The sequence below is a fragment of the Python bivittatus genome, unplaced genomic scaffold (assembly GCF_059951505.1).
Source record: "Python bivittatus isolate LINGU-HERP-01145 unplaced genomic scaffold, Pbiv_v1 ctg000280_np1212, whole genome shotgun sequence".
Lineage (NCBI taxonomy): Eukaryota > Metazoa > Chordata > Lepidosauria > Squamata > Pythonidae > Python > Python bivittatus.
The window spans coordinates 559,185-578,978 of NW_028277066.1; the positions used below are offsets into that span (position 1 = coordinate 559,185).

Consider the following 19,794-nt stretch of genomic DNA (forward strand, 5'->3'; position numbering starts at 1 on the left):
GATCTCCCTACCCACTAATCGCAATAGTTCTGTTTTCTGTTGCCTATTGTGATCCTCCAGGAGCAGGAAGGCTGTTGTGAAATATTTTTTTCCATGGATTGCATTCATTTGGGCACAGATTTGGACCTTTTGTGTCTGTAAATTCCTTCTAATCTGTCATTTCTGCCCCTTGCTGATTGGCTGCCTCTGTGCCAGACGTGGCTAGCTGGAATGGCTGGCTAGCTGACTTTTCCTCTCTGTCCTTCCCAACTCTACTGTTTTCTGCATGGGAAGTTGGGAAGGCTCTCTCAGATGGGAGTTGTTTAAAATTCTTTTGCACATGCGTGCTGCCTGCAAAAACGGAAACAAATAGCATGATAATAAATGTCATTAAATGTCTAAGCCAAGGCCAGGCTAACGTTTTGCTACTTTAAAATAAAATAAGACAAACAAGCAAATAAAAAAACACTTTGCCGGCCTCAGGAGGCGTGGCAGCAGTGAAATGTCACTGGCAGGGAAGAAGCTGAGAAGTTGACTCATTTTTGCAGTGGGTTTACACGCTTATTTTAGGCTTGGTTTGGTTTTCAGAAAGTGAAAAATTACTCTGTAGTCTGTCCTCGGAGAGCTCTGGAGGCTGTCAGTGGAGGTCTGGGAGAAGTTACACACCCTGTTTTAGAATAGAGAGGGTTCTGCTCCCCAAAGGCAACTGTTTGGGGGGATTTGATTTGGTGGTTCTCTGCAGTCTCTTTTCGAAGAGTTATCTAAGTTATTTTAGAGGATCAACTGCCACAGATAACAACCCAGGTCCCGTCTCCTTCCCTTCACTGGTTTTGCTTTATGATATTGATAGGACATGACATCGCTTAGCCTTCAGAGAGATGAGGCATTGCCACATGCTGTCATTTTGGGGAGGAAAAGTGCTGGTCTGGGTCTGACTTTTGATTCTTCTTTTGTCAACTGCCTGCAGGGCAAAGGAGGCTGACCAGCTCAAGCAAGATCTGCAAGAAGCTCGTGACTCTGAAAGGAGAGCAAAGCAGAAACTTTTGGAAATTACCAGCAAGTCATCCTACACAGTAAGAAGATTTTGAATGACTGCAGCCTTTTTCCTACCAAGGGCTCCAAACCATGCATTCCTATAGATATGCCTGGGTATCCTCCAGATGTGGAGTCCTTGGTGCTCTCTGAGCTTGGTTGTTTGCTTGCAGACATTTTACTACCTGACTAGGTAACACCATCAGTGGTAGACTACCACTGATGATGTTACTGATGACTAGCAGTGATGATATTACCTAGTGGGGTAATGAAATGTCTGCAAGCAAGCCAGCAAGCTCAGAGAGCACCAAGGACTCCACAGTTGCACCCTGAGCTACATATATTCTCTTCTATCGTATCTTCCAGATGTTTGCTTCAACTCCCAGAATCCCCAAATTAGCATGGCCACTGCAGGGAATTTGGGGAATTGAAATCCTCAGTCTGGAGAGAGTGAGAATTGTAGTACAGCAATATTGGAAGGGCCACAGATTCCCCAGTCCTCTCTGCTGGACTCTCAAAATCTTGAATCCTGAATGCTGCCTTTTAAGGTGATGATAATGGGGAAGAACTATGTTCATTCTGCAAACCTTATACCAGCTTGTCCTAACCTGGGTTCCTCCAGAATTATGCAGCCAACGTGTCCCAACCTATCCAGAGGGCACCAGGTCAGGGAAAATGGTATAGTTGTATAGTTTTCAATAATGTTGCTATCATTGTATAATTTTCTGTACATACATACATACATACATATTTGGGTCTAGGAGAAAGATGCCTAAAAAGGCAGAGGAGTGGGGATGAACATTAGGTAGAAAATGCTTTCCTCCTAAGGGTACAAGCAAAATCTATCAGACTGTGAAGTCTAAAAACTTCTTTAAATGAAATTCTGGATTCTTTTTTTAATAATTTTTATCGAACGTTTTAACAGCAATAATAAGAACTAATACAAACTAAAATAGAGCAGAGAAAACGAAAAGGAAAGAGAGAAATAAAAGAAAAAGCTAAAAGTGCAATAAAAAAATAGAAGAAAGTAAAAAGAGAGAAAGATATAAAGCAGTGGCTTCTGATATTCTTCACAGTAGTTATAAGCACAATTATATTTTAACCTCTTTCTCTAAAGTTACATCATGATTCTCTTCTTCCTATAATCTATCCTGACTAATCATCAAAACCATAAATCACAAGTTCATTTTTTTCATTTTTACACAAAAAGTCTGTAAGAGGTTTCCAGTCACCAATAAACACAGATGTTGTCCTTTCTCTAATCAAAGAAGTCAGTTTGTCCATCTAAACGAAATTCTTGATTCTCAGGGATGCTCCGGTTTTTTAATTTCCAGGTGCCGATAGCAAGGGCTGTAAAAATCTTCCTTTAAAAAAAGCTGAACAAGAGGTGCACTGATGTCTTTTCATGAACTTGGGGGTTCTTACAAGGTTTGCCTACTGTGAGCTGCGTGAGTGCAATCAGCATTTTCAGAATTAGTGAAAGCCAGGCATCTGTTGTTGGAAGTTTTAGCATGTGGATGACTCCTAAAATCCCTTTATCCCCTTAATAGTAGCAAACTAACAAGACCTCCAATTAAAATGGAAGGCAATGGACTTTTAAGAGGAGCGAAATGGTTTGCATCGTTAAAACTATTGTGTTTATTAGCCTGGAGAGTCCGCCGTTGTGGAACAGTTTCCTGTTGCCCTCTGCGGTTCCACTCTCCATTTGTGCTGTTTTGCTGGGGGCATGAATCATTCCGGGTCTCGGATTAAACAGCAAGAGTGCAATTGCCTTAGAGGCTGGTCCTCGCATAAAAGATGCCTCAGCTGAGAAGGAAAGGAAAGACTAGTGCAAAAAGTAAGGAGCGTAAGAATTAGGAGTGCAATAAAATTAAGAATTAAGAATAAAATTATTCTTCAGTACTGCTGGCAGGGAAAGATAGCTTTCCAGTCCAGAATAGCTGGACTGAGAACACGTAAACAGAAAGTTAAATACAGGTATGTGGAAAAGTTAGTTAAGGAAAGGTATTCCATCCATCCATCCATCCATCCATCCATCCATCCATCCATCCATCCATCCATCCATCCATCCGGCTAGCTGCCCAGAGACACTGAGAGTCAAGCAGCGTACAAGTTTAATTTGTTGTTGTTGTTGTTCAGTTTATATGGCCACCCATCTCAGATCTATGACTCTGGGTGGCTACAGTGTTAAAAGAAAATATGAAAGCATTAAAAAAAACAGAAAAAGGAAAAAAAAAACCCTAACACACATAGAAAGAACAGCTGGGGAAAAACAGACCCATCAGTCACAAGTTAACATGACCAATGTACTGGCTCAGCTCCACCTCCTGACCCCCCCAGGTCTGCTAAGATGGTAATGGAGCATGTGAAGATACAAAGGCAGGCAGGCTGTTGTGACACAATCAAGTTTTGGGACAAGTACCTGAGATCAAGAGGTGGGTTTCTTTGGCTCATCGTTCTGCAACTACACTTCCGTGCTGGAGCATCCAGAGTTTTAGAACATCGAAACCTGACTCTGATCTTCCTCTTTTGCACCTAGAAATGAAACATCTCAGCAGTGGTGAGATGTTTGCAGCTAGCTTGGCCACCGGCTTCTATTTGGGGAGCTTATTCCTTTGGCGGCAACATCTGGCCCACCTCATATGGGCTTGGAAGTTAAGCAGGGTCACATCTGCTTATTACTTAATAATTAGTTCTTAGGAGATCACTAGGGAACTCCAAAGCTGAAGATTAGACAGTTGTAATATCCATCCATCCATCCATCCATCCATCCATCCATCCATCCATCCATCCATCCATCCATCCCTATCCATCTATCTCCTGTATATCCATCAGTCTCCTGTCTATCTGTCTGTCTGTCTAAAATATCTCTCTGTCTCCTAACTATCATCTTTCTATCTCTTGGAAGGAGGCAATTGCAAATCCCTTCTGTAGTGACACCCTTAAAGTTCTCCTCTGCACCCTCCTTCAACTTCTCATTGGGGTGGAGGCGTTCATAATGGAGGCTGTTTGTGGATGGTGAGGGTTGCCGGTGTGAATATGCGGTCAGATAGCAATGAAAAAAAAGCTAACCGAATCTTCCTGATAGAAAGGCGGAACAGTTTTTCAAACAGGAATAAAGTCCACTTCAATCAGGGGCCATCAAATCTTACCCACCCTTTCTCCCCACACTCACCCTGCATTTAATCAAGAATTTGAGGAGCACCTCGGAGTCATTTACTGGGTCCTTTTGCAGGGAGAGACCTCTGTTGTGCTGTCACCAATAAGCTCTTTAAGCAGGCTCCTTTTACAGCTATTTCCAAGCCTCTCCTGCTATTACAATTTGTCTTTGATGCTGCATCACCCTGAGTGAGTGTTTAAACAAGCAGAACAAAGGTGGCTTGAATTTAATGGCTTTTCCTCCAGATTCTCTGAGGCTCTCTGCAAACATTTCTGAAGCTTTTAAGAGTACAGACCAATGAGCCTGTGCTAGCCAGGGGCCTCCTTCTGCTCAGCACTGGTTGCTCATGTGCTTTGACAGGAATCTTTGGAACAAATATTTTCAGCTTGTCTGGTTCTATCGCTAAATGCCAAATTTGAATTTGAACCCGGTTGGTGCTGGGAATCAGGCTTCCTGATTAGTTTCCTAGGATCCTTGATAGGTTATGCTGCAAACAGCTGTTCAAGGATTAAACAGTCTAGTCTGCCAGGAAGGGGAAAAGTGGAAGGAGGACTGGCAAAGGCAGAGGAAAAGGTGGGAATTTGAGAAATATAAAAAAGGCGAAAGGTTGGTTTCTAAAGCAGGAGTGGAGAAAGGGTGCTGTTTGCTGTTTCAAGAGCAGCTAAATTGCATAGCTGGAAACCCCCAATCAGTGCATGTTTAAAATCAGCATAAAGTTGATAAATTTAAGGAAAGTAATACAGGAAGAATGGACGAGAGACTGACACTGGTTTGTTCGCTTGCTTATGCTGGGTCCATAATGGAAAATTCTCCTGCGAAGGAGACTTTCTACTAGGAATTCCAATTTGTGCCGTGCAAAGCACCCTAGCTGGGAAGGCCGCTAGCCACCTGAGTGCCGTTAGGGCAGGGTAATGTTGGCTTAACTCTGCTTAACAAAGCAGGCTGTGTGGTGGGGTTTTTGGAGGGGGCAGGCCTATAGCCCATGTTGTCACTGGGAGCTGATCAGCAAACGCTGCCAGTACATTTTTGCCTGAAGCATAATTAAGAGCAACATCGGAGGGCAGACACTGGCTCTACCTCACCAGCTGCATTAATCCCCGAATTGCTCCCTAAAAGAATAGCTTCTCCCTGCCTTCTGTTTCAGGGCTCGTTACTGACATTTTCAGAAATCCCTCTCTGCAACTGTCGTGTTCGCTTTCAGCAGCTGGCCCAGAGCGAGACGGGGTGCTCTTTTCGCGGGGCCAGCAGCATGAGTGATTTCTCTTCCTAATAGGCGAGCCAGCCAGTCTCTTGAAACAGGATGTTAGCGCGCAGTTATGTGTGATCTTCCCCTTGTACTACAAATTGGCTGGGTGCGTTCACTTTGCTTAAAAGAGTTTTGCCTGCCCGACAAGATTTTTTTCCCCCCAAGCTGACAGGGATACTTTGGCCTTTGTTCCAGGCATGGTGGCTAGCACAGGCTTGGCAGCATGCTCGCCCTTCTCACTTGCCATTTGGAATTGCCCAGCTTGAATGCTTCCGCGTGGCATTTCTCAACTCACCTTCCACCCCTTTGTCTTGTCTTTGGAAATGCAGCATATAGATGTCTGAATTGGGTATGTGAGGTTTTCCTTTTCCTTGCAGCGAAGCTTAGGAACACCCATGTGAATTAGCTGAACCTACATACCCAGTTTAAGACCTTATTTATTTATTTAGGTATTTATTTTATTCAGTTTGGCACCACCTGGCTCCAAATTGGCTCTGGGTGGCTCATAATATATGGAGCAGAATAAAAAGCAGTATAAAATAAGAACCACATAATACTGAACAAGAAAGAAACTAGAAAAGAGAAGAACAAGATAGCGAATCGGTCCGACAACACCAGAGCGTATGCAACCAATTTCCTGCAATGCTCTGCTGTATCAGTAGCCTAGCAAAAGGGGACTGACTTCACCTTGTTGTGACAAATCTTGGAGGGCTTTAAGAGACATCACTCTTCCCACGCTCACATTTCATGAGGGCCCAGTGGTCCAAATGATACTGTCATTTCTGAGGTGTGAGCTTTTCTAGTGAGTTATGAGATGTGTTCAGATGGAGGCATTCCATCTTAGCCTTAGCTCTCCAGAAGAGTAAGGGTTAGCCACTCTGTTATTCTGACTGCTTTGTAGCTCAGAATTCTGTCATACCTTTCCGCTTCTGAAGAAAAAAAATGCCAGACTGTGCAATTGAAAGGTCCCAAAATCCATTTAGTCCCGCTGGAGAAAGGATTGTCCCTCCAACAGTCTTCTTCTCCTTCAGCTACACAGTTCAGGCCATGGGGTACCTTGCAGAAAATTCTAGCTAAGCAAAACAGCTCCAAGTGACTCAGCAAATGAGCAGATCCCCAGCTGCCCAGAAAAACCAACACCCCCTGCCCTCTTGTAGCATCCCTGTGTTGCATTTCAAGTACGCCAAGGATGTGACGTGCCTTACCTTTCTAATCTTTATGGTAACCCTGTCAAATCCCCATTTTATAGAAGAGGGAGGAAGAACAGAGAAACTGCTGTCCACCAGACATCAATGTTGTTATCATTATTGAGTGTATATTATAGTCTTTAGACTACACTAGTTATTTTCTGATGATTCAGGTTCTAACCCAAATGATGATGGTGATGGTGATGATGATCACCATCAATTTATTAGCTGCCTTAATCACCAAAGCAACTCAAAGCAGCATACGAAGATAAAAGAACAATTAAAAACCAGCTAAACCTAGCCAACAATAAACAAATAAAAACCATCCAGTTGGAAAATAGCAATGCAAACAACTGATACCAGTGGGGTCTCAAATCAGCCTATCCAAGGGCCCCTTGAAAAAGCCAGGTCTTCGTGGCTTTTCTAAAGGACCACAAGGGATGCCGGGAATTCAGCTCCTAAATCCCCACTCGTATCATTAACCCGTGGCAGATAAAGTCCAGCATACCTGGAGGGGAACAAACGGGGGCAGCTGGTGTTAGGTATAGGCACCCATGGTATGGCCAGTAGTTTATTATGGATCTAATATGGACCTCAGACCTTGTTCTTACAAAGGTAGACAACCTGTAGGGAGCAAATGAGACCCACTCTATAAAACACATGTAGAAGCCAAACTTGGGGACTTGTCTGTCCAGAGAGTATTCAGCCTTCCAGTGCCTTGCTGTGGTCTGTACACAGCCTCGTACAGGTTTGCTGTCCCTCTGGGAAGCCAGAGTGTTCTGGTTATTTTGTGAGCTGTTGTGCTCAGCCATCTTGAGATGGGGTGTAAATGTTGGAAATAAATAAAATCAGTGGTGAACTTCCAGCATGAAAAATGGTTTAATATAGATTCTGAAAATGGTTATATTCATTTAAAGGCTTTGAGAAGTCAGTGTGTTTCCTGGAGTGAGGCCGACATATTTTCTGGTCTGTGTTAAATGAGATGCAAGAACGAAGCCGGTTGCTGATAGTCGCAGCAGCTGCCGAGGACATAGAAGCCATCCTGGTGCCCACTTGCTTCTTCCTTGGTTTCCCCTCATCAGCTGGGAAGGTGGTCAGTTAGCTGTTGTTTGCCTGAAACGGTGATTAATCTCTGCTTTTGTCCTTAGCAGCCCATGAATGCAAGTACAACTGCTCTGTCTGCCGAATTGTCAACCTTTGGCATAATTAGCGAAAGCCTGTCCTTTGACTTCAAGGATAACGACATGAAGAGGTTGTCAATGGAGATAGAGAAGGAGAAGTGAGTTCTCTTACGACTTCATTACAGTAACTCTACATCAACCTTCCTCAACCTGTTGCAGTAAGGATGTGTTGAACTTCAGGTTCCACCATACTTAGACATTGGCTGTGCTGGCTGGGGCTGATGGAAGTTGAAAACCAAAAGATTTGCAGAGCCCCAGCTTGAGGAAGTCTACATTTTTGTTTTGATGTTACCTTCAAGTTATTGGCAGAGTTCTAGCTAGCAGTGATATTTCACAACTAAGCATTTGGCATCCTGGTTCTAAATCCGGTGCCTGGATGTAACTGAACTTGGCTCAGTTCATGCTTTATGCTAAGCCATTATTTGCATAAACAATGATTTGTTGAACAAGCCATAGTGGCTTGGTTCATACACCCTGCTAAGCCAGTTACCACTTTCCAGACCACAGTAGCTGGCTTCCCTCAACATTCTAAGCCACACTGTACAAATTCCATGATGGTTTCTCCCATAGTTCTCATGGAGGTCTCCATGGTTGGCTGTGGAGGAAGGCCATTGTGTGGTAGAGCTGAAGATTTTCCAACAAATGTCAGTTTGCAGGCCTACTCATTATTTCCTGCCTGCTTCATCATTGATCTGATTACCCCTGTCCTCAGCAGGTGGAAGACAGGTTTCAACCTACTCTAATGCTACCGAGATTCACAAAAAATAGAGTTTGGCTGAACATTGCTGGTGCCATTCAGTCTCACCCGCCTGGCACTGCTTTTAGGATAATTACATCTGCCACCTATTTTAGCAAAGTCTGCAAAATCTCTTACGTTGGCAGCTCACGGCAGGTTCTTTGCATGTGTACATTCCCAGGGTGGAATACATGGAGAAGAGCAAGCACCTGCAGGAGCAGCTGAATGAGCTGAAGACTGAGATCGAAGCTCTGAAGCTGAAGGAGAGGGAGACGGTCATGGACATTCTGCACAGCGAGAACCACGACCGGGGGAATAGCAAGCACAACACCATTAAGAAGGTAGTTGGTCTTTTGCCATTTTGAAATGACTAACCACAGCCTTTTCTGACTTGGTGTCCCCAAGCTGGGTGGGAATCCCCATCTTCCTTCCTTCCTTCCTTCCTTCCTTCCTTCCTTCCTTCCTTCCTTCCTTCCTTCCGTCCGTCCGTCTTGGAATCCCCATCCATGCTAGGTGGAAATTCTGAGAGTTGCACGTGGGGAGGGTGTTGCGCAATCTTCCTTTGCAATTCTGATTAGTCTTGGGGTTTTATGAGTCCCACTTATTTTGCAGGCACACTTCTTTCTCTCTTCTTGATCACGTAAGCAAGCTCCCCTAGTGGCTTTGATCAGTCATTTGCGAGGGACATTGACCGGGCATCTTGATGGAAGTGATTTTGCGCAGCTCTTTATGACTTTATGAAGGGAGAACATGCACACCACACTCCGTGGGACTCCTTTTCCTAATTGCCTTTAGGCACTAGTTAGAAGAGCTAGAATCTTTTAGTCAGCTGTGAGCACCCAGAGTCGCATAAGTTACAAAGCTTTAATGAAATGGAAGGTGCTTTGGCCTCATTTTCACTCACACGCTCATTCTTCTAACCACTCACTTTGCTTGTGCAACCAAAGTTGGCCAAACATCTGGCTCTATCCGGGTAGAGAAACTTTGCTGGAATCTTTTGTTTCAGGTCCTTCTTAGTCTTGCTGATGGATGGGCTAATTGCCTTACACAGACTTGATTTCCTGCTTTCACTTTAAATGTTTCTCTCTCCAGCCAGCATCCTCACTGCTCCAGGACCTGTTTTTCTGTCCCCAAGAGTTTTGGTATGCCGAGTACCTGATAAGACGTCGATGTGCCACCCTTGCTTCCAGAGAATGGCATCTCAAGCTGGCTCTAGCTCTTTTACAGCCTTCTTTTAAATTTTGTCACAAGGGGAGTCTGGCCCACAGGATAGCTGGCTTGGCTAGTGAAGTGGAAGAAAGCCTCAGGCTACCTCGCCCAGAGACATTTTCTGCAATGTCCTACAGGCGTTGTCCTCCAAATGTGTCTTTACAATATCACAACAGAATCTCTCCCTAAAAGGTTCCTGGTTCCTCCCTGCTCTGAATTTTCTTGCATTAACCCAAGTAGCCTTTCATGTCAGGAAAAATGTTTTGTCCTGTTTTTTGGCTGTTCAGACTGCACACTGCAGGTTGGGGGCAACGCCCTGACCCTTGATGAGGTGAAAAATCTCTACGGAGATAAAAAGAGCATTTCAGAAATCTAGGTCTGAACCTTTCTCAAGCAGAAGAGACCAAGCAAGAAAGCTGGGTTTAGCAATTACTTGGTAGAAACATTCCGTTTTGTTTTGCTTTTTTCGAGTTGTTGATCTGAATAGAAAATGAAAGGGAAATTCCTATAAAATGAATCTGCCAAGGCAAAAACGGTTGATTCCTTGGTTGCCTCAGTAGAGCAATGGAGACAGTACCCATGAATTCCTGTGACGAAGACCAGGAAAGATGTCCGTATCAAGAGAAGGTGGGATGCAGTTCATAGGAGGGTCCCTGTGGGAGGAGAATGAGCCCTCCATAGAAAGGGGAGGGCAGCGTTTGTTTTCACGTCACCAGTTATGGTAAATACAGCCATTTGTTTGTGGCATCCTTGGGGTTCTCTGAGCTTGGTTCTTTTCTTGCAAACGTTTCATTACCCGGCTAGGTGACATCTTCAGTGGTAAAATGGGATGGGGTTTGCTCTGTTTATATACTATGGCATGCCCTGCCAGTGCTGGTGGGGGTGGGGGTTTGGTTTTGCTCCTCTGGTAGTTCCTTGAGTAGGGTATTGTCTACTGCTTGCTTGTGTGCCTGGTGGTAACCTCTGCTTATCTGCAAACAGTAAACAATACCCTAATCAAGGAACTACCAGAGGAACAAAACCAAACCCCCACCCCTACCAACACTGGCAGGGCATGCCACAGTATATAAACAGAGAGCAAACCCCATCCCATTCCAGCACTGAAGATGTGACCTAGCCGGGTAATGAAACGTTTGCAAGAAAAGAACCAAGCTCAGAGAACCCCAAAGACGCCACAGTTCAACCCTGAGCTACACATATTCGCCTCTGTTGGAGCTATTTGTTTACCTTCACAAGGAAAGGAGAATAGCAGATGATTCATAAAATAGCGTTGCTTTGAAGACACTCTGGAGGGGGAGACTGGTTGATCCCTTCTCCAGGGCCACCATCCTGAACCTGCCTTCCCAGCTTCTCTGGGTCCTGTCTCTAGGTCACCCAGAAGTGTGAAGGGACGCTGGATGGATTGGACGAGATGGACGCTTAGCTGTGAACACCAGCTCTTGTTCTGCATCTGTGATGACAGAAATGGAGCCAAAGATGGTGATAGTGGTGGTTAGCTGAGATCTCTGAAGCTTGCAGAGATACAGAAATCCCTTTATTGAGCCACTCAACAAGCAAGTCCTGTTGCAAAAGCAAAAAGATTGGACATGCTCATTAGATTCCAAAATAGTGAAATATTGCTAGTTAAAAAAGGCAGGGGAGGTTTACCAAGCCTAGTTTCTGGAATTCTTTCCAAGCCCTTGATAGAAGCTCTGCTCTGCATCATGCGACCAAGAAAGAGGAGGAAGGAAGGCTTAGAATGGAGCAGCTGCCAACATTCAAAGCCACAGCCCACTGTTCCTCCCATGTGATGCATGGAGCTGGGGAGCCCCTCTATGTCCCCCAGGCAGATCTGGTCCATTTTCAAACTTGGTCTTTTTATGACCAGCTTCCCTCTTCCCCTGCCCCCCCGCCTTCCAAATTTGTGTGATTTTGCACAACTCCCATTAGCCTCAATCCCCACATCTAATTGGTCAGAAAAGAGGGCTTTGGATCCAAAAGACGCTGGGGAAGGTTTATCCCAAGGGAAAGAGAGAGGGTGCATACCATGGTGACAAAGGACCATTTGCCGGGAATTTGCTCAGCAAATTCCCAACTTCCTAGCCAAGGTTAGAAGCCTTTGGCCGGCTTGGGGCGTGCAAATACTTGCCTCTCATGCTTTTTTCTCTAGCAGTCCCAGTTCTAAGTGAACCAAGCAGTGGAGGAACCACATTTTTAATGAATAGAGTGAACAGCCCTCTGTCTTTAGTATTGCAAAAAGCTGAGTGCAAGAAGGGAGCGTAGCATCTTTCATAAGGCGAAACTAGCTGGATCACACCTCTGCTCTATTCTTGTGGGAAATCCACAAGAAGGATTTTCTCTTGCATGTTATTTCCAGCCACTGATAATCGGAGGCGTATTGCCACTGAATGAGGAAGTTGCATTTATGTAACCCCGCACAGTTTTCCTTTCATCTGAGATTGTTGAAAGTAAAAACAAGGTTTTAAAATGCAGTGTATTTTAAACCTCTGATGTCAGAAGTGTATATAACTGGTGTCAGTGGTCCTTTCTCTTTTGCCTCTTGACCTTCTGTTTAGGATCCTTATTTTGCTAGGAGCTCCCATTCCAACAGGATAAAACTATTACGTTTGCAAAAATATCTGCTGGAATAGAGAGATTTTGGGATCTCCTTCAGTATCTCAAAAATCTCCCAGGAGTTTGTCAGCTAGGAATTTCCCCACTTTTAGAAGATAATATGCCTTCTGTGAAATGAATCCCATAAGATTCCAGCAGAAATTTGTTATATATTAAAAAAGAAGAAGACTCCGCTTTCATTTTATTTCTGCTTTATTTTTTTAAACGCTTTCCTCTCTGAAGAGCTTGGGGCTCATGGTGTAGTTTATTGATATTTCATGTTATTGTCCCCAGAGTCCAGTGATGTAGGTCAGGCCCACAATCTCAGCCTTTTCATAACCTGGAACAGAGGATTTGCATCTGATTTTTATTGCAATTATAGCTAGATGACCCGTGCAAAGGAGGTCATTGAATGGTTTATTTGCCGGAGTGGGATTATAACCAGACACAGTTTTGTCATGCAAATATGAGGGAAGATATATATGCCAATTTTTCTTCTGCCTCTTAATTTGTGTGTGTGTGTGTATGTAAGTATGCTTTGCTGGAGGGGGTGTGTGTGCATGTTAATTGACTTTCTCTTCTTTCAAGAAAATAATATTGTTACCAAGGCAGAGATCACCCCACCACCACCTTGGTTGGGGCAAGATCTACCTGTTGAAGACTGAGGAGTATGGTTAATTTCCTTGTTGGACTTAAAAGTATTTTTAAACTGTGGTGTTTGTGTTGAAGAGCTCAGAAAGCATATTAGCAATGAGACTTTCCCTGCCCTTCTGGCTTATGGTCTTAGACGTGATGCACTGGGGAAAAGGGATGAGAAGAAAGGGATGAAGAAACCAGGCTTAGACAACACAATTAATGTCCCATTCTTTATCAGAGGAGGATCTTTCCCCAAAGTCCCTGTGTGCATGATAGGAGGAGTTTAAAAGGGTGCCTTAAGCCTGGCTGGTGCTTAAGGAACTTACTTCACTCATAAAAATCACGCCCCCCCTCCCTTATTTCCCACGCTCTTGCCTTCTCGCAACCAGCTGGAATGGGCAGTTGAATAGCTCTTAAATTGAGGTGCAAGGATTGCACCAGTGGTTGCCTAGATGCTGCTACATAGTCCATAAACAGACCCTGGCGTTTGCTCTGTTCTGTCTTCCTCTGCTTAGAAATGTAGCTTTTGTCTGGAGGAACTTGGAAATCCCAGTTAGTTATTATATCCAATTACTATTATTTCCAGTGAGCTCCATAAGTTGCTGTCTAGCAAGCCTCAACTGAACCTCCTGCCAAAAATACATAAAGCTTTGCTCATTGGAGTGTCTTCCTGGAGCAACATTTTCTATCAACGGATGACACAGCGGGCAAAACATTGGCTGTTGGACCAGCCCCTTGTGTCCATTGAGGATGTGCCCCTCCATCCTTACCTACTGAAAATTCAACATGGAGGACTCTTTGCTTCCTACAAAGGCAGCCCGGAAGCACCTCTTTTTTAATAGTAAATATTTTTCTTCTTTGAATGCAAGGATAAGAAAATACTAGCCCAGCTCTTACCAAGCATGCCAGCACTTAGTATCTGCCCTACCTGGCCCCAGTCATTCAGGGACGTGAAGAGGAACATCCAGTTCCATTACCTTTCCATAGCAAACGCAAAACCCATTCCCTTGTGGAACTTCCTGTCAGGGAGTTGTACAAAAGGACAGTCAGAACCCTTTATGGCCCCGCTCCTGAATCAAAAGAAAACTCCCCAGCATCTCTCAGTGTTATTCACAAAACATAGTGGGGATGTTGATGTTCTCTTGAATTCACAGAGGACCTTTCTGTGTTCTGTTTCTTATTGTTGCCGGTTTAGCCTCAAGCCCAGGGCAGAAGACCTATCTGCATTTGAGACTTCCAAGTAGCTTATTCCAAGGTACTCTATGTTTGGTGTTGGGTTGGTTGCCTTCCCTACTAACGTCTGCATGACCTTGCCTGTGACAGGTTGCTCCTACTGCACCAGCTTTCCGTGTTGCCCCACCTAAGAGGGGGGTTTAAAGTCTGAGCCACCCTGCTGGAAAGTTGGTCAGAGTGACTTGCTAAGAACCACCCCACTTCTTGGCCACTCAAGGCTGGAGAGAACTTCTCCCCCTTCCTGTTTTTGGTGCAGCACCATCAATGCCTTGACAAGTCTTGTCAGAAGCACATCTTGACATTGGGAATAAGGATGGGGGAGCAGTTTTCATATGCTGAGCATAGCCAAGAACAAGCTGTTTAATTCCAGGGGCCACTCTGTGTTCAGGGTGCTCCTATCATCCCAAACGATGGAAATCGGACATGCTTTGGCATGTTCTCAAGGAGGTTTCATGGGATTATGGCCATTTTAACACTGTTTCAGTTTATTTGGGGGGAGGCGGAGACATATCTTGTGGGTCTTGCAAACAGGATGCCATCCACAGGGATCAGGTTACCAGCTTCTGAGATGGACAATGCCTGACATGAGGGCACACATACGATATTCAAAGACAGAAGAGCATAGCCCTCTCCTCCATAAAAACAGATGAAAGAGGTGTCCTGGGAGATCTGTGTATGCAGCAACGTGGCTTTCCCAATTCTTTCCACCCACCCCCTCCCCAGTGGGGGAAGATTGCACAGATTTCTCTGCCACTCTCCCAGTTATGCTTGGATGCCTTTCCATCTTCATGTGTTTAATGGGAACGGGAGAGGAGGGACACAGTGAAGTTATTGCCAAGGCTGTTTTCTTCCTCATCTCCCACAACTTGGCCCCCTCTCCATTTTCTCTCTGGCTGAAACATGAAAAATAAAGCCACGGAGAGCCTCCTGAAGCCGCAGCTTCCCTCTCTCAAGTCTTGTGCTTTAAAGTTGCCCCTTAGTCTCTGGAAGCTCTGGCAAAGTTGACCTCTTGTGCCCTGTGGGGCTTTGGCTTCGTGTTTCATCATCTGCTCAACAAGAATTTTTCAGCTCTTAAGAAGGAAAAAGAGCCGTTGACTGTCAGAATATGACAATGTCAACTGGCCAAAAAGTCTGCTGAAAACTTTCTTGGGAACCAGCCCTGAGATGGAATGATTTGTTGTTGACATTTTCAGTATTTTGGAAGGCAGGGTGATCTGCTAATTGTCAGCAGCATTGTTGAATCTTGAAAGGAAAAGAAGAATCATATATCTAACTACGTTGTTACCACTTGTTCTCTAGGGCGTTTATTTTCAGGGGGTTCAAGCTCTGGTTGTTCAGAACCAGATTTGTAGGCGATCTGTTTCTACACAGCCCTCCCTCAGCCTAGGACCATCATGGTCTGCTAATTTCAACCTCCCTCATCACTGGTTATTTGGCAGGCTGGACCCAGTTGGGGAAATGTTCTTCTAGAGCTTTCACTGATTCATTCATTGTGCAGCTGGACCGACTTTGGGGATGTGGCTGTTTCAGGCCAGTTTTGTCTCACATGGAAGAACTGAAATTGAACCTGTTTCAGTTCACCTCCATCCTTGCTCCAAGTCTCCCTGGCCTTCCCTCAGTTACTCCATTGCATCTTGTCCACCATATATACAGAAGCTGTTGAGGTGGGTGTTTGTAGTCTTGGGTTCCTTTTGATGGTCTTGTAGAGTTGCTGAGACAGCTCTATCCATCATGATCGATAGGGCAAAATAGAAGCCCATCAAACAACTGTTAGCAGAACGTTGGGAAGCCTTGGGCGTCTACTTCTGTGGGATTCTACATTATCTTTGTCTTTTTCTTCCTGCTTGGATTTTCAACTAACCCACGCTTGTCAAAGCACCTTTTCCCCTTTGGCTGTGTCATCCACCAAACTTGTGAAACTTGGATCCTGCTCAGGGCTTTAGGTCTTCAAAAGTATTTTTTCTTCCCCAAGGTCAAAGAATAGCGTGGTGGAACAGGTGGCATACAGAATGCCATGAACCGCAAACCCCAGTTACTTGAAGGTGGGCTTCATCATGTAGCATTGTGTAGGTCTGTTTCATACGTTTGTGCTTTGGCGGGTCATAGGAGGCTTGTACTGTGGGATAGATGTGGCAGGCTGGACACCCGCAAGCACCTGGATTTCTTTGGACCCTCTCTCCTGCTTTGGTCTGGTGGTCTTTATTTCCTTTCCAAACTTGCTTGGCTGCAATTTTTCGTACTCTGAGAATCACTTCCAACTTTCCTATCGAACGTCCTGGATCCATGGCTTAGCATCAAAAGATGGAACAAACATCCTGCTGGAGGCACTGCTCGCTTTCCTGTAGATTGTCTTGCGGAAGATTTGCCTCTTTTAAATGCACACCAGTTCCTTTCTCAGTTATCTGAGGCTATCAAGAAGATAAACTGTTCCTTTTGAGTGATGCTGTGATTGTGTCTGTTTTTGGGCAAAAAGCATCTACATTCTGCCAAGCTGCTTTTTGCATTCTGCATTCTGTTTCTTTTCCTTTCTGTTCCCCCCCTCCCCTGTTTCCATTTTGTTTCTTGCATAGCTTATTCTGTACTTTCTTCATAACATCATCTTATTTTAGCTAGTCATGGATCTGTGCAGGCCTGGTGCCAGTTCCTCCCTGGACAACAAGTATAATTCCATAACTGCCCTAGTGCGCTTCACACGCATCATCAGGGCTAGAAACTTGCTTTTAAAAGCAGGAGTAATAAGAAAGTGGATTCTCTTAAAAAAAAAAAAAAAAAAAAAAGGGTAAATTACCTTGATGGATTTTTATCAGCTTCAGATAGCATGGCCCTGATCAGAGATGAGGGGAGATTTTCCCAACTGCATCTGGAGTGCTGCAGACCGTTCACAATCCTGCATTTTTTTTCCCTGTGTTTCTGAGGAATTGCAACATTTTCCCTTCATAACATGAAAGGCTGCAAAAGTCGGCCTCTCTGTCTTGATTTTGACATTATCCTCCTGCTTTGTTCATGGTTAGAGCCCTCTTTTTCAGTCTCAGCAACTAAGCTAGCTTAGATTTCCACTCTCTTCTCTTCCTCAAAGTTGCATCCAATCTCTGCACCTCCCTTCTAGATATTAATTTCTGCTCTGTGTCGCTCTGATTAAGCTACAAGGACCCAAGGACCCAATTTTTAAAATTCAATATGCATCTGAGTGGAAGCTCACGATAGAAGGGAGGACCAGATCTATTGTATTAGACATAAAGATTCTCTACTCTCTCTTGACACTAGGCTCAGCAGCTGTAATGAGTTTTGGGTACTTTATGGAAATCTGTGTGGACCTTTTGCTGTAACCTCTAAGCGACAATTAAATGGTAGAAACTGTATATGGCCTGAAGCCTCTCTGTTCTTCAAGATAGAAAAGGACCCTCTTGTCATGCTAATCTTGTTTGGGAAACCAAATCTAGAAAACAGACAGAGGAATTTGATTTTGCATTTTCAGTTTTCTGGAGGAGTTTAAGTATCAGCTCCGGTAACATGTTAACTGGGGAGATCACTGAACCTACAGGCTTGCAAGAAAGGTGAAAAGCCTATTTGGGATAGAAGAAGAATAATAGAAAGAGGTAAACAGTCAGGTTTTTCAGGTTATACGAAGTGTCAGCAGAGTCAGGACCTTTTCTGGTGCAGGTCGCCCTACCCCCTGCCCCAACTCCTACCCTGATTTGGCTGATCCTAATTCTGCTGGCATTTCGTAAAGCTTTAAAAACGCGGCTGCTTTCCCAGCATGGGGGTTGGGAGGTTAATAGGGCCTGCGAGATGGATGTCATTTGTAGTGACTGTTGTTGTCCTCTGCTGCCACTATAGGTATATTTATTATTGTTGTTTTTACTGAGTTTTAATTCTGCATCAGCGATCCAGAGTCGCTGTGGCCAGATGGGCGGTCATATAAATTGATTGAAATAAAGAAGGCTCTGATATGCCACAAAGGACAAATCTGATAAAATTCAGACATAATTAGATTTCATGTTAATGGGAGTAGCAAGTGAAATATGTTGAACAGCTTCACAAACTTTGGGTAAGGAGACCCAAATAATGTTTGGGTGTTTAATAATGGAGCGGGGAGGTGTCTGCCCTAGTCAGGACAAAATGATGTAAAAAGGGAGGGGGTATCCCATATGTAGATGAAGCTGGGGTTTAATTTGTCCCTTTCCTTGTAATATGCAATTGCTAAACCAGTGTGGATTCCTCTCGAGAAGCATGGTGCATTCACAGCTCCAATGCATGAGAGCTGTGCTCTCATTTTGTAATAGTAGAAATTTTGGAGATGGGTTGGTGTTGGGGTGTTAACTAATTAATTACAGTAGTGAAACACTAACACTAGGCTTCTTGTTGCTGTCGTTCGTTTAGTTTTCAAGCAACCGTTCCCAAGAAAAGTGGGAAAAGATTGCTGATTTTGAGGAATAGCTTAAAGGAGGCTACAGGGGTCCCTAAAAATATTTGGGGTGGCACAGATGGATAAAGTTGCACGTTGCATGCCCTTGTACTAACTTATTTCTAGAAAAGATCGATTTCACAAAGGAATGTCAAAGGGACATTCCTTTGCAGCACTGCGGTATGAGATAGTGGGAGGCAGTTGACTCTTCTTATCTTTTGTTAATCTTGTGCTTTCTAGATAGGTTAGATTTCTACCTGCATCATCCTCAACCAGAACAACCTTTGGTCATGCTGATGGTCGAGAACAGGAGGTGACATCCCAGATCTGGAGGGCACCCAATTGGCAAAGGCTGGCTCACTATTCACTAATATCACTGATATCCGAGGAAATTCCAAGAAGGAGAAGGAGAATCAACGTTGATGAGTTTTGATATCTGACTTCCAAGTTTTCCCTCTGTTGAATTTTGAGGACCACAGCAGAGGCTCTCTTTGTCTGCTGGGTTTAAGAACTCTTGAACCCAAACTTCAGCCTCTCCTAAGCTAACCCCTGACACACAGAGAACAGCTGTCTTTGTGACCTTTGAATTTTCATAGCTGTCTTGGAAGACTCTTTTGAAGTTCTTCATGTTTAATGATGTGGTTAACTTGCTAATCTCTTTTTGAGCTCTGTGGGCTCAGCACAGGTATCTCTCCTTAAAACTGATTTCCTCCTCATCTACCATGCTGGTTGCACTAATTCCAACTTGCTGAACATCAAGTAGTCTCATTGTTTTGGTTTCAGTCAAATATATGAGACTGTTTTGAGCATCGGCTTCTTCCTCTCTCTGATTTCAGGGCTTCTCTTAGACCTGATGAAGCTCACACATCTGGTGGGTGCCTAGGGCTGGGAAAGACTGATGTTGTGGGCAAAGGCTTGTACCTCTCAGGATTTTCTGAAAAAGACTGTTAGGAACAGCTGTTTCTTCCCAGCTTTATGATAATTCGAAAGGTTTTTAATCCTCATTTTCAGGGATAGTGCAGACAAATGTCCTGAGAACAGGATCCCTTAAAGGTGTCCATCAAAGCCTTGTCCTCCAAGAAAACTGCATGGTTATGTCCATAGAGTTACCAGGTGAACTTGAGGAAGTCTTAACCTTTATATTACGGCTTCTGATAATGTTGTAGCAATTGTTTTACATTTTGCAAAGGAACAGGAG

The 19,794-nt window shown here is 44.2% G+C and overlaps 1 protein-coding gene across 9 annotated transcripts in view; it reads left to right on the top strand.

Moving 5' to 3' along the window:
- The window catches only part of NF2 (NF2, moesin-ezrin-radixin like (MERLIN) tumor suppressor), a 93,112-nt gene that overhangs the window by 60,284 nt on the left and 13,034 nt on the right, over window positions 1–19,794 (top strand). For 3 of the 9 annotated variants that reach the window (XM_088143193.1, XM_088143197.1, XM_088143192.1), the window contains 3 exons: window positions 947–1,052; window positions 7,753–7,883; window positions 8,703–8,862. In XM_088143193.1, the coding sequence (XP_087999319.1) occupies window positions 947–1,052; window positions 7,753–7,883; window positions 8,703–8,862 (397 nt within the window). Of the gene's footprint in view, window positions 1–946; window positions 1,053–7,752; window positions 7,884–8,702; window positions 8,870–14,153; window positions 14,282–19,794 lie in introns of those variants that run through there. The other 6 variants (XM_088143199.1, XM_088143196.1, XM_088143198.1 and 3 more) reach the window with 4 other exon arrangements.